This window comes from Neodothiora populina (genome assembly GCF_041146345.1).
Source record: "Neodothiora populina strain CPC 39397 chromosome Unknown canker_contig_15, whole genome shotgun sequence".
Classification (NCBI taxonomy): Eukaryota; Fungi; Ascomycota; class Dothideomycetes; order Dothideales; family Dothioraceae; genus Neodothiora; species Neodothiora populina.
Genome location: NW_027191413.1, coordinates 1,621,574 through 1,634,805, shown reverse-complemented (window position 1 = coordinate 1,634,805; position 13,232 = coordinate 1,621,574). Strand labels below are relative to the sequence as shown.

Genomic DNA, 13,232 nt, shown 5'->3' with positions numbered 1-13,232 from the left:
TGACAGCAAAGATATTGGCGCGTAAACATCAGCGCAGGTCTATCTGGTCGCCTTTATAGCGCCTCGTCGATCGAAGTGGTGGCGCGAAGTGTTTTTCTTTTTCTACACAGATGTGGTGCCGAAAAGGCTCTTTTTATTGGCCGAGTAGGCAGTGGTGATGGGGAAAACAGGGTGGTGGTGGTGGTGGTGGTGATGGCAAAATGGTATAGCAACAAGAAATGGAGTTTGGGGATGGAAGCAGTGTGGACGAGGGTGGTGAAGGCGGGAAAGAGTGGGATCGAGATGATGATAACGTGTGATGATGGGGAAGATGTCGCTAATGAGCAAGGAGGTTTTTGGGATTACAAAGGATTGGCTGGCGGCGTGAGGTAAGGCAAAGTAGGCGGAGGCATTCGGTCAACGACTTCTGAGGGAGCAGTTCGGTCACGCTCCACACACAGACAGACAGACAGACAGACAGACAGACAGACAGACAGACAGACGTTTACGGTACATGTCCTCCGTACTGGAGCGGATATACTGTACCCTACCACTAGTGAATGGGCGGAAAGGCGAGGACTAGTTCTACCCGAGTGCTGTAGGTAATTGTTATACCGCACGGATCCTATTATTGTCCACTGTGTTGAATGCTGTATATCTACTGTATACCATTTGTATGGTTATTCACCGGCGCGTCACGCGCATTTTCTACATGAATGCCATTATCTTATGATGTGGCATAAGGTATTTGCCATACAACTATGTCGACATTTTGCTCTCTGCTCCGTGCTTTCTGCAAGCTGCGGCGAACCTCTGGCGCTGCCTTTACTTTTGACTCGCTGTCATCATTCCAGGGTACGCGATAAGTACTGTACCTTGCCGTACATTCGGCATCAACTGTGGCTCTCCTTTGATACAACTTTCCTTAGCCATGCTCTGGCTTCTTCGCTTCGTACCAGGCTTGGAGCTCTCGGTCTTCCCTAGATCTCTAGAAGGTGTTCTCGCTGTACGAAACACGTAGAGTGAGGCAATGTCCTCTGTCTGGCGCCTGCGATCTAGTCCCTAAGAGAGCTTCGTGTTGGAGGATCATCTCCCCAAGAAGGCAGGGTCTTGCTTGACTCGGACTGGGAAACCGCAGGAGATCTTCCACCTTTCAGAGGATGAATATCCGCCCACTCGGATGTGCACATGAACTGTAGGCGATCCCGCGCTCATGTAAGGTACCCTACCTGCCTGTGCCTTCACCATGGACTAGCGACACTGTACATGTTGCAACAAAGGTAGCGAGACGACGAGGTAAAAGCATGCGGCGCGCGGGGAGCAACACTGAAGAGAGCCGTGCACGACATGCACGTGGGGATGCCAAGGCCAAGGCTGTCGTGTCGAGATCGGCTTATCTTATCTGCGAACTCGATCTTGATCCAGGATTTCCATTTACTGCAATATTTTATTTATCTGCATTCCACATACAATCATCCAATCATCCACCAAACTCACCACCAATGGCTGCTGTCTACAAGTCGCTTTCCAAGACGAACGGCGCTGCCACCGGCAAGGCTGGGTCTGCTGCTGATGGCCCAAAGAACAAGCAGAGAGTGCTGATACTTTCTTCGCGAGGTATAACATACCGGTACGTCGAGTCGCGCACGCAGCATCTTTTTCTGCAGAACCAACCAAACTGACCTTCTCCCCTCAACAGTCACCGTCACCTCCTCAACGACCTCTACTCCCTCCTTCCTCACAGTCGCAAAGACGCCAAACTCGACACGAAAACAAAACTCTACCAGCTGAACGAACTCGCGGACCTGTACAACTGCAACAATGTCTTCTTCTTCGAGGCCCGCAAGGGCAAGGATCTGTACGTGTGGATGAGCAAGCCGCCCAACGGCCCCACCGTCAAGTTCCACCTGCAGAACCTGCACACCATGGAGGAACTGCACTTCACGGGAAACTGCCTCAAGGGCTCGCGCCCCATCCTGTCCTTTGACGCAACCTTCGACACCCAGCCGCACCTCAAGCTGATCAAGGAGCTGCTCACCCAGACCTTCGGCGTCCCCAAGGGCGCGCGCAAGGCCAAGCCTTTCGTCGACCACGTCATGGCTTTCACCGTCGCCGACGGCAAAGTCTGGATCAGATGCTACCAAGTCAACGAGGCCGAGGCAGGCGGCAAACACGCGCCCATTTCCGAGTTGAACGGCGCCGCCGTGCCAGGCGAAGAAGAAGAAGAAGCAGCCGCTCCCACAAGCAAGAAGAACCTCAAGGGCGCCGAGACCAAATTGAGTCTTGTCGAGATCGGTCCCCGCTTCGTGCTCACTCCCATCGTCATCCAAGAGTCCAGTTTCGGAGGTCCCATCATCTACGAGAACAAGGAATTCGTCTCGCCCAACCAGGTCAGACGGGAGGTCAGGATGGAGCGCGCGAGCAAATTCAGCAGGAGAACGGAGCAGGAGACCGAGAGACGGGCCAAGAAGGGTGACCTGGGCCTCAAGTCCGAGGGTGGCAGGAAGAGAAAGCAGGATGACCTCGACGAGAAGGTCCTGTTCGCATAGATTTTCTCTTCGTTCTGCTGACCGGGGCTTCAAGCATACTTTTCGGCGAAGGCGTTTGGCTGTGCTGGCGTTTTTTTTCCCCTCTCTCACGTTCTGGGGGGACAACTAAAAAGAATTAGGGAAAGATTGATACCTATAGAATATGCATTCAAAGACAGAAGCGCATCGTTTTCAATCATTGCCGTGCACTCTGGACCCATTGTGACTTGATTGTACCGCGCCTCTTTCCCAGTGATGGAACGTACAGTACTCTGGAGCATATAATCGAAAATCCCCCCCATCATTTGTCATTCATGCCCGAGTAAAGATATCCAAAGCTGTCGTGGGTAAGGAATGGCCAGCCACACGGCATTCGAGTGAGAAAGAAAAGAAGAAAAACGCCAATCCCGCCTGCAGCAATGATTCCCATCTTCAGGGCTGACTGACCGCCCCCAATAAACCCATTTCCTCGAGCCGCATGTCGAGCCTGCATATCATAACCAGATCCACCGTGACGCCAAAAAAAAGAGTGCGACCTCTCCCCCACCCGTAACACAAGTCCATAATATGAATACAAAACCTGACATGATCCGATCGAGGCGACAAAACGCTGTCGGCTAGACTCGGGACATGCCCAGCCATACTGTTTGCAACATCAGTCCCTACTCGGACTTCTCTTGTTGCTCGTCGGTCGATCCGAGTTCCTTCTCGCGCGCGCTGCTGATGCTCTGGAATAGTGAGCGTGACGATTTGACCGGGGCGCCTCCCATGCTGTTCACACAGAGATGAATTAGTGGTCGAGTCCACATATTCGCGTAGGAGACTCAAACTTGGACTTCAGCACACTTACTTCTTGTCCATCTGTCTCTGCTTGAAGCTCGACAACTTCTGGCTGGCAGGGCTCATGATTGCGTCGGATGGCGATACATATGCTGGCCCGGATTGACTGTAGGAAAGAAAGTAAAAGGCCTGTTAGCCGATGGGTTTCCACGAGTTATTTCGTTATTTGTGTGTTGAGAGGATGGGGCGCATTACCCTTGACTTTCTTGCAGCTTCTTCTCCATCATCTGGCGATGGTAATCCATGCTCTTGGGCTTGTCGCCTTCGCCTGACGGCTTGCTCATGAAAGGATTCGAGGGTTGTTCGTTTTGCATGATTTGGTTGACGTCGCGGTCACTGAGGATATTGGAGCTCATGTCTTGATGAAAAGATGCTTGACGTGCTGATGATGTTGGATGTATGCGGGTGGAAATCAGGCCCTCTTTCTTCGGAATGTCCTTTTGCTGAAGAGTGTGTAGTGCTTGGAATGGAGTGTGATCGGGTACGAATAAGATGCTTTACTGGAATGGGCGGGCTTTTTTGCGCTGCCGAGAATGACGACTAATCGAGGACAAAAAGACGAGGTAAACATTCGACGTTGCCGATGCGACCATGTCTTGGCAAGACCTGACCAACTACGGGAGTACAGACCACTTGACTGTATCTGGACATGCCGACTGAGCTTCAAGCCATCTTCTATGGCATAGTCTGGTGCCATACCCATCGCTTTCGCGTTCGCAACCAGGCCCATCATGTCTATAGGACAAGAAGACGATCGTAGGGTAGCCCCTATGGATGTTTTCTCATCACTTGTTCAAGTTTCCTCTGCAAGTCTGGGCAACCGCGGGTGATTAAACTGTGTTGCGTGATACCACAATTATGAAAGTGTAGAGCTATAATGCCCCAATCGGATGAATGTCGATCCCATGTATGTAAGAACGGAACACGGGATTCATCCGCTTGCTGGCAGGTGAAGGTATCGACGTCATGTCAGCAGTGCGTATGTCACGATCCCCCAAATGTACAGGCTGCATGCAATATTCGATGGCCATGACCCCAAACCTGCAATCCTACGTTCATTACTCGATATGCGGTCTATATCGGTTGCAGGTGCCACAGGTAAGCAGCTCAGTGCTCTCATATTGACTCTCATTTTCACTTACTTTGAGCCCACTTGATATCGATTCGAGTGTTGCTACACCACAACATGGATGCAGGGGCGCAACGTCAACCTCGGCAAACGGACATTACAGTCTTCAAGGTATCCTTGAGGACTGTCCTGCCATATGCAAGCAGTGCCCCCGACTATGTGGGGCTGTCATTGACCACGTCCCACTTCTAATGCACGAATTGAGCGAAGGCGAGTAGACAGCTGCCGTCGACAAGGCTAAAGTCAGCCATCTTGTCTGCACCTCTGCAGATCGTGGTGGGGAGCGAAGTGAGACTGAACCGACCGGCCTTTCCAGCTTTGCATGCAATATTGTCATCGAACGGCATCTCCGGGCTCATGGCGAAACAGCGCGAAGGAAATAACGAGGATTATCCTGCGCCCTGTGGCGTCTATGGGCAACCTCACCGCGAAGCCTGCCTTCCTTGCTCGCGCCTTCGCCACCATATGGACCATAAATGGGGCAGAGCAAATGTCGCAGCTCCTCAACTCGAGCGAGGTAGGTAGGATCGCAGCTGGCACTTCCATGCGAGCAGACAACAGATGGCATCTACCACCACTGACGAGATATCGCCCTCAAAGATCACTGCGCTCCTCGTGCGTGAGCTTGGTCATGAAATGCTCATGGCTCGAGTTTGATCGCTAGACTCTTTGAGCTTCCGTTCGAGTCATAGATGGACTGATGTTTGACTGGTTCAGGTCAGATGGCTTCAGTGCTGGAATAGCTGTTTTCTCGATGCTTCAAGAAGACGAGAACGGCTTTGCCTCATGATTGAAGGAGATATCGAGCCAACTCAACGGCTGAAAGTCGATTGCGTAACTTGGTGCAATATCAGACAAATGTATAGATATGAGAAGCCTACGTCAGCTAATGTAATCTACCATTGCGTGCAGTAGTCTGTTCAGAATGATCAACATGCAATTGCTTCAATCATATTGCCAATCCCTCTTCAGGCTGTCGAAGAGGATGAAACTCGCAAGGATTGTTCTGAGTGGCACTGGAAAACCCCTTGATGTGATCTTGTGTCGCAGCTCATACACCGATATAAAGTTCTGTTATGCTGGAATAGGTCTATGAGGACGATGCTTGCAAGCGAGATGCATGCAGAGAAATAGCTAAAGCATCGGCTAGAACAACCTTCTGAAGCCAGCAGATTCACATTCAGGGCACGTCGTTGCGAATGACTGAAGGGTGATCATGCATGTCAGCGCCTTGCCATTGACAGGATGATCTCGCGGAGAAGTCCGGAACTGTACAGATGCACACTCACTCGCTTCACGCGCAGATCAGTACCAGCCCGTTCTTGCCAGGCCAACGCGGTCAGGCCCTGACTAGCGATGATTGTAAAACACACGCATTCAGGTCGGACGAGGTTCATGCTAGGGCAACGACTGCTGTCACCATTCAACGAATGCTGTGGGTCGAAGAATACGACAGCAATTTCCCAATACAAGGACGGGAAGAACAAGATGTTCAAGAAGCGGGACGCCGCGCAAGCATCACTACATCATTTCTCCATGCTTTCAGCACGCCGGTGGACGGTACCCGTGGTTTCCCCAGACTAGTAGCTGCATTAGCTTCACTGCGCGTAGTTCCTTGTGGATGTGTAGACGACGAGTGCTAGGCCAGGGATTCACCGTAAAATACTGGTAGACCGCTGTGGTGACACGTAAGTTGACCTTCGCGTCCGCCTCGTAAGTGAGGTGGGCGCAATCACACCATGCAACACTGTCAACCAGTCTGATGATACATGAGCATCATACCGGAGATACTTAGTCTCATGCCCTTTTCAATTGCGGTAATAGCTGGCGGAGCCTCTAGTCTCACCAGCATATCATCAAATCATGGGAATCGAGTGGGGTTTCAGACGCTTGAACGTTAGCAATGACTCTGCGAAGTGGGGGGTTATTACCATGTCGTAAGAACTCGAGAAGCTGGTTGTACTGAATCCTCGGCAGGGTGAACGTGGGCGAGATGAAAGTACTGTATGTGAGTACTGTAGCGACATGACGTTAGAGCCGCGTCAGGTTGATCTCAGGAGGACCGGCCTCGCGGATCGCTCCATGCAGGTAATGTAGATCATACCTTCCCCATATAGTGAGACAGGTCGATAAGGAGCCGCAGGGAAATCAAGAGGGCTCGGTTTGATTGCGATGCATCTCGTGTGTTGTGGTACGAAACATGTTCACGCACGGCAGGCGAGAAAACAAGGGGGCCGAAAATTTCAAGCTCACTTTGCTTCCTACGATGCAAGGCGAAATCCTCGATGCAATCATTTCATTGAGGAATTTGACATACCAATAGGACAGGCTGCTGACCGTAAGGTACCTTGCCCTGTAATTCGCTCCACCATCTTCTAAGGGTTCTTCAGACCCCAAGCCAAGATCACGATCTGGAGCAAAGATAGGTGTGATGGCTATACTCGTATAAGGCAAGGTAAGGTGCCTTAGTTCTGTCTGATTCGCGAGCCGTATCGAGGTCGACCCTAGTGTGCCATGAGTGAGGCGCTAAAAGCTTATGCCTTATTGCACACCTTACTGTACTTGTCGTTCATGGCTCTTCTTCGGTCTTGTGCTGTAATCCTACCGCCCGTCTGACGGAACTTCTGAATCGAAATAGACTGAGTCGCTAGCAGGACTGAATGCCCACCCGTAAACTCTGTATGACCGTTTACAACCCATTGCTCTGTCCCGCTGTGCATGAAGTATATAGAGTCAGATCGTATGATCATAGCGTCGATCTTGATCCCGGTCTTGGCGGTCATTTGGTTCATGAGATTGACTCGCGAAATTGGTTCGTGCTCATACCGTTCGGACGGGTCTTAATGTAGTTGGAAGTGGGTTACAATAGCTTGGGTGTCGAGATCAAGCGCCTGTCTGCTCGCATCGAGCATCGCACGGTTGACGTATCACCCGTCTTTTCATGAGGTGCAGCTCAATACAAGATTACTCGACGGGCAACCGTCGACTGAGATATAGCTGAGCTTTCAGGTGCTAGACATCGTCGTATATAAGATGTAATCTATGAGTGACAATTACAGGTCATCTAGCAACACAAAATCTCGATAGATACATGTATAGCCCGCAATAGGAGCAGACGTTTTGGAAGGTTCATGAAGTATAAATCCTTCTTCCCATCTCGGAAGAGGCTTGTTACTAGTCTATTCTTGTGTCGTTGAATGTCGCATTGCATCGTATATTCGTATATATGTACAAGGAGAAGATAAAAGTGCGCCAGGCAATAATGATTGATCGGACGTTAGTAGGACTGACCATCCGAGGCCAACCCATACGGGTATCCGAGGCTGCCCGCTGGTAACATCCCCTTCATAGCTTCACTGTGATCTGCTGTAGTCGCTTCACTCATCAATGAGCTCATGCTCGAGTAACTGTTTCTCCTCGAGTCATCTTCTTCCTTCAGGCAACTCATGTCTCCAGGAAGGCTGAGCCCCGAACTGCTGATACACCTGTCCTTGCCTCGGCCTTTGATTCCCTTGTTGCAGTTTTTGTACAGACTGCCAAAATATTCCCACATGTCCTTCTCCCAGCTAGAGACAACATCGCCCTCCATGATTGCTTCGAATCTGTGCTTCAGGTTTCGAATCGTATCTGCATGGAACTTATTCTGATGGCTTTTGAGATTGCCAAGCTGAGTGAACTGCTTGTTACATGAATCAAGCTTGCATGTGAATGGCTTTGCAGATGTGTGCACGATCTTGTGGGCACGCACGTTCCCCCGCTGTGCAAATGTCTTCCCACAGATATCGCAGCTATAAGGTCTTTCTCCAGTATGCCGCCTCTCATGCGTCTTCAAATTCCCCAGTTGAGAAAATCGTTGGCCGCAGGACGGTTCCTTGCAGAACTATTTTGGGGTCAGTGGACGATGATATCTAAGATGTGCAGCGTGAAATACTCACAAATGGCTTCACTCCAGTATGTGCCCGTGTGTGGATTTCGAGATGTGTCTTCTGATAGAATGACTTGTGACAATCTGGGATAGAACACTGGTATCGTTTCCTAGATCGAGGTGGGCTAGTAATCTCCGGTAAGGGTGCGGCGGGCGCTACCTCAGATGGCTGAGTAGGTTGTGTTTTCTTCTGGATGGCCTTCATCAGAGTGTCGACATCGGTTGAGAAGCTGGAAGCTCTGCTATCATCCGAAACAGGAGGGCTGCTTCTATCGCTATGAGACGGATATGGAGGTGTTGTAAAGAATAGTTGGCTGGGAGGTATTGGTGATAGGTCTTCTTCTGATTTGATAGGAGGGCAAGTCTCGAGGCTTGTGAGACTGTCACTTCTTGTATGTGTCGGTGCTGGGGGAAGCATCATATGTTCGTAATTTGACCACATCGTCGGCATGCCAGCATGCAGAGTTGTAGCAAGATTATAAGGATTGGTGAACGACATGGGATTTGTGAGCATGGAATTTTCTCCGAATGTCATCATCTCCGGCATGATGGTGCCTGTTGGCACTGAGTGGAATCTGGAGTCCATTGACGTCGACTCTGGCCCCATTGACTGCGGTTGAGGTTGAAGTGAAACATATTGTGTCTGTGACGCGGGTGCCGCCATAGCGATTCCTTGTCGGTCGACAAGAGACATACCATATTCTGCGATGAAGTTGTCCATGTTTCCATATGAGTATTGTGAATGGCTGACTCGACGCCGACCCAGAAGGCCAGACGGCATTGGAGGCTGCGATAGGACTGCAGTCATGATTGCAGCTATGAGACCTCCAGGTATAATGTATGAAGCAGCACACTCAGCAAACGACTAGGATGAAGATAAAAAGAGATAATGGTATGCTTTAACGAGACTTGTGAAGTAGGTAGGAAAGGGTTATCATTACTTAGGTCAATGGCATTCACTGATACGCAAACATATTCGGACGACAGGTGAGGGAATGCGAAACCATCCCGGAGTATATACATGGCCCGGTACAGCATTATGTCAATCATCAGCGGAGGACTGCTACACGAATGACATAAGTGAGGTGGAGACCTACTAGATGAATCCCCTAATGCATCACGATCCAGCAAGCCGCAACATTCCTGATGATCGGCTGCCTCATGGCAGACCCGAATGTGCCTCCTCACCTACCTTACCTCACACACGCGACGAGGGAATCGGGATGATGAAGTCAGAGCTGTTAGCGCAGCGATCGTCGCATGGAGCGAAGTGCGAAGCGGCTCGGTGCAGCCCTCGCCTAACAGCCATTTATCCACGGCCACTTTGCCTAACCTGGTTGGCTCGGTTGGACGACTAGATCATCATGTTCATTTCTGTCCCACCATGCTGTTCCTTATAAAGTTGTCGGGAACTGTGCATTCGGTAAGACCTCTTGCATTGCAGCTCTGACCGCAAGACCGCGGTATGAAGCGAAGCCTCTTGATTCGAGTTCAGGCAGCGTAACCAATGACTATACTGTATTGCAAGGAAAGAGGTCGCATGCTTCGCCGGCTCTTTCAACCAACTACCTTGATTAAAGTTTACTCACGGTTTGCATCGCGATCTGTCAAGAGGTACTCGTACCTCGCCTATCATTCAAGGCGTATAGAACTTGGCTTCATGCTTGTGTGAATCAGATGAGAAAGTGAGGACACCAATGAGCACGTCATTCGCTCGAGAATGGAACCACCAGCGTGGTGTAATTCCACGAAGACGGAGGTTGTAGCCTGTATGAGGTGTCATGTCAATCTGAGCTCTTCTTCCGATGTCTGGCGCGAGCCTTTTAGCAGGTAGTGTGCCGAAAATGGGCTCTTAGGAGTCATGTCATTCGCCCATAAGCAGACAATTGCGACCGGGGCGGTTTTGGTTCTGAATACGATATTCAGCATTGTTGCTTGCACGTTGCGTCAAGCCACAGATTATCACCAAGCTAGATCTTTATCTTTAATGGCCCGGTGCAATAACCCGGTTCAGAATGGCAGGACTAATGCAGCAGCAGCAAAATGACGTTAGATGTTGAACACTTTTCATGCTTAATTATATCAATCACAAGTTAACAGACATCCGGCAGCAGTAGATCTTACCTGCTCCAATTAAAGATACCAAGATCAACCGCTACTGTTCGTATCAGTCTTTCCTAATTACCGGCCGAGAGCACACTCTTGCTTCCTACCTTAGTCTATGACTGAGAAGATCAAGAAACCGCTAGCTATCGTAGTTGAGCCGCCTCAAGGATACGCTATGCGCCAGAGCAACCTTACGCGCACTAAACTCGTAGAATCAAAGTATGGAAGCTCTCTCGTCTGGGCAAGAACACGAGCGTTGCAGGGCAGGACGAAAGGTACAGTAGGGTACCGCACTATGTTGGTGTTTCTGCGCCAATGTAGCTGGGAATTGCGCTTGCCTCTTGGAGTCAAAGTTAAAGTTAAGGTTCCCTTGTCAAAACCCCGGGCCTAAGGTACGGTACTTTCGATGTCCAGTTGTATCTAACGGAAGACTACCGCACTCTTTAGGCTCATCAAGCGATGACCGTGACTATTATCATTGGATGCAATGGAACCAAGTTCTGGACATCTTAGTTGTGAGTCTATCGCAACTCTGATGAGATTGCGACAGATCGATCGCGATCAAAGTGTTCAGCTAAGGCTCTCGTACTTCAGCGTTGTTAATGCTATGTCCGCGATAGGACACTAGAGACATGTGCCAACCTACACCCGGAACCCCCTCCTTGAAGATTAGTGCATGCTGCAACGTTATGCTTTACATACATGTACAGTACAAATACGACTCTGCTCAAGTACCTCGAGTAAGCTGATTGAGCCACTTGTAGTCAGCTGAAGACTCTGAAGAAGGACTGTAAGCGAATCAGGTCTCACTGGTCAAGATATGACATGAGCTCGGCTATCTGCTACTTTCGAGTCATGGTTAGTGTTCAAAATCAAGGTACAGGCAGATTCGAGTAAGATTGGATCCGATGATCGCCCCCAGCCTCTGAATTTGGACAATGCTGATGGGAATCAACTCAATCATTCAAGGTGTCTCCCGCAAGACCAAGACACATATGTCTGCCCTCGATTCATCTGCGGCGAGCATGCAAGAGTGAACCGGACTCGACTCCAGCTTTGTCCACTGCTCTCATTGTATTTTCAGCCATGACCAGCATGTTGCAGACCTTAGCCTGCTTCTTGATGTCAAGATTTGGTCCGCAATTCAACTAACGAAGTCCTTGCATACAGTATCGGGGTATAGCCGACCCTGGTCGAATGAAATGCGCATGATGCACTGTACCGCATAACCTTTTTACCACTACTCTTGACTCATAAAGCCAAGAGCCTTGCTATCATTGTGTTCGGGCAATACTCGTTCTTCGCCAGCTCATACAACTATAGCATCTAAGACAATTAAAGTATGTCGAGCACGCGTTGAAGATCGACCTCTCCCCTTGACTGCGCTAGGAACGATATCCCCAGAAATCTTGACCATGACATTACAACATCATGCAGGACAAGCTTGAGTGGGGGATCGACCCACGGTCATCGGACGGTCGGTCGGTCAGCCAGTCATCCGGTCGGGGGTGGCGGACAGGCATACGATAGGGCGTACCTATGTCTGCAGGTACTGGCTGGCTGGAGGTCAGGCGAGATGTAAGCACGATCCCCGATGCGCATGTTTTTTCCCAAGGGAGAGGCTGGCTCCTCTGGTTCGTGAAATGTGTCGGGAGGCGTTGTCGAAAGGGCAGAAAGTACAAGTACCTACCTTTCGCAAAAGCTTCCGGTTTCAAGACGAGGCTACAGAGGTACAGTATAGTCGGTATTAAATTGGTTCACGGCCCTCGTCTGCTCGTGCAAGGATATATTAGTCACAGTGTCTAAGGAAGGGCGAAAGGACCACAAACGATCAGTGGGGGTGCACATGAAACACATGTTGCAGAAAGGATCTAATTGCTGAGTTGATCTTTGACTCGCATCATACCCGAGCCCGTTTCTCGCTTGCAAGGATGGGAATTGCAGCAGTAGCAGTAGCAGAAAGTCGGTACGGTGGGAGCGGGGCGAGCATGTGATCACTCGGGAATGCGAAGATCCAAGTTGATCTATCTTTCCTCGAGTCTGAATTGACCGCCACTGCTCTTCGTTTTCTGCATTACTGCCAGGGCAGAATAAATATGGCCGGATCTGTTGTGGACCGAAGCCATATTCAACCAATCTGATCCCGATACACAGGACAATGCATTCATTTGTCGAGTACTCCCGAAGGACTAGAGACGCATGAGTATGTGTGTATTGTTCATATTAAGCACATGCATCGAAACAGGTACAAGGATCTACAGTAACCTTCCATATCGCATCAAGTACCGTAGAACCAGTCGAATGCCTCAACCCCAAGATCCTAAAAAGTATCTTACTTGCTGTGAAAGATACAGCAGCCTAATCAAGCAAGCAATAGCCTCGTAAGGCGATGAACAAGAAACGATTTCTTTCTCGAGACCCCCGAGTCGTCCTCCATATCCATTACATCTTTCTCAATGCATTATCCTGTCCACGTATGCGCATGTCTTACAGTGCGGCAGGGCACCCAAGCAATAACGTTGACGGCTCAATCGGCAGCGACTCCAGCAGTCGTGAAGCTCTCGCTATAGTCGACATTACAAACAGACTTACCTGGACACATCACCGACCATACAAATAACAGATGGATCTAGTACCTAAGTGCCCAATCGAAAAGCATCCACGGAGAAGACATTCATGTTTACTTGACCTACTTTCGATGGCAGAGCACTGGGAGCGAGATACG

General features: G+C 49.9%; 3 protein-coding genes across 3 annotated transcripts; 1 reads left to right on the top strand and 2 right to left on the bottom strand.

Annotated features, from left to right (window-relative positions):
* Positions 1-1,481: 1,481 nt before the first annotated feature.
* Positions 1,482-2,528, top strand: AAFC00_002897 (uncharacterized protein; the record flags this gene model as incomplete). The annotated part of the gene is made up of 2 exons (XM_069342282.1): positions 1,482-1,609; positions 1,679-2,528. 2 exons carry the CDS (start codon positions 1,482-1,484, stop codon positions 2,526-2,528), a joined length of 978 nt encoding a protein of 325 aa, XP_069198784.1.
* A 641-nt stretch (positions 2,529-3,169) lies between these two features.
* Positions 3,170-3,703, bottom strand: AAFC00_002896 (uncharacterized protein; the record flags this gene model as incomplete). The annotated part of the gene is made up of 3 exons (XM_069342281.1): positions 3,170-3,278; positions 3,358-3,453; positions 3,543-3,703. The coding sequence occupies 3 exons, from the start codon at positions 3,701-3,703 to the stop codon at positions 3,170-3,172; spliced, it is 366 nt and encodes a 121-aa protein (XP_069198783.1).
* A 4,050-nt stretch (positions 3,704-7,753) lies between these two features.
* AAFC00_002895 (uncharacterized protein) lies at positions 7,754-9,209 on the bottom strand (the record flags this gene model as incomplete). Its single annotated transcript, XM_069348044.1, has 2 exons — positions 7,754-8,356; positions 8,412-9,209. The coding sequence occupies 2 exons, from the start codon at positions 9,207-9,209 to the stop codon at positions 7,754-7,756; spliced, it is 1,401 nt and encodes a 466-aa protein (XP_069198782.1).
* Positions 9,210-13,232: the final 4,023 nt, after the last annotated feature.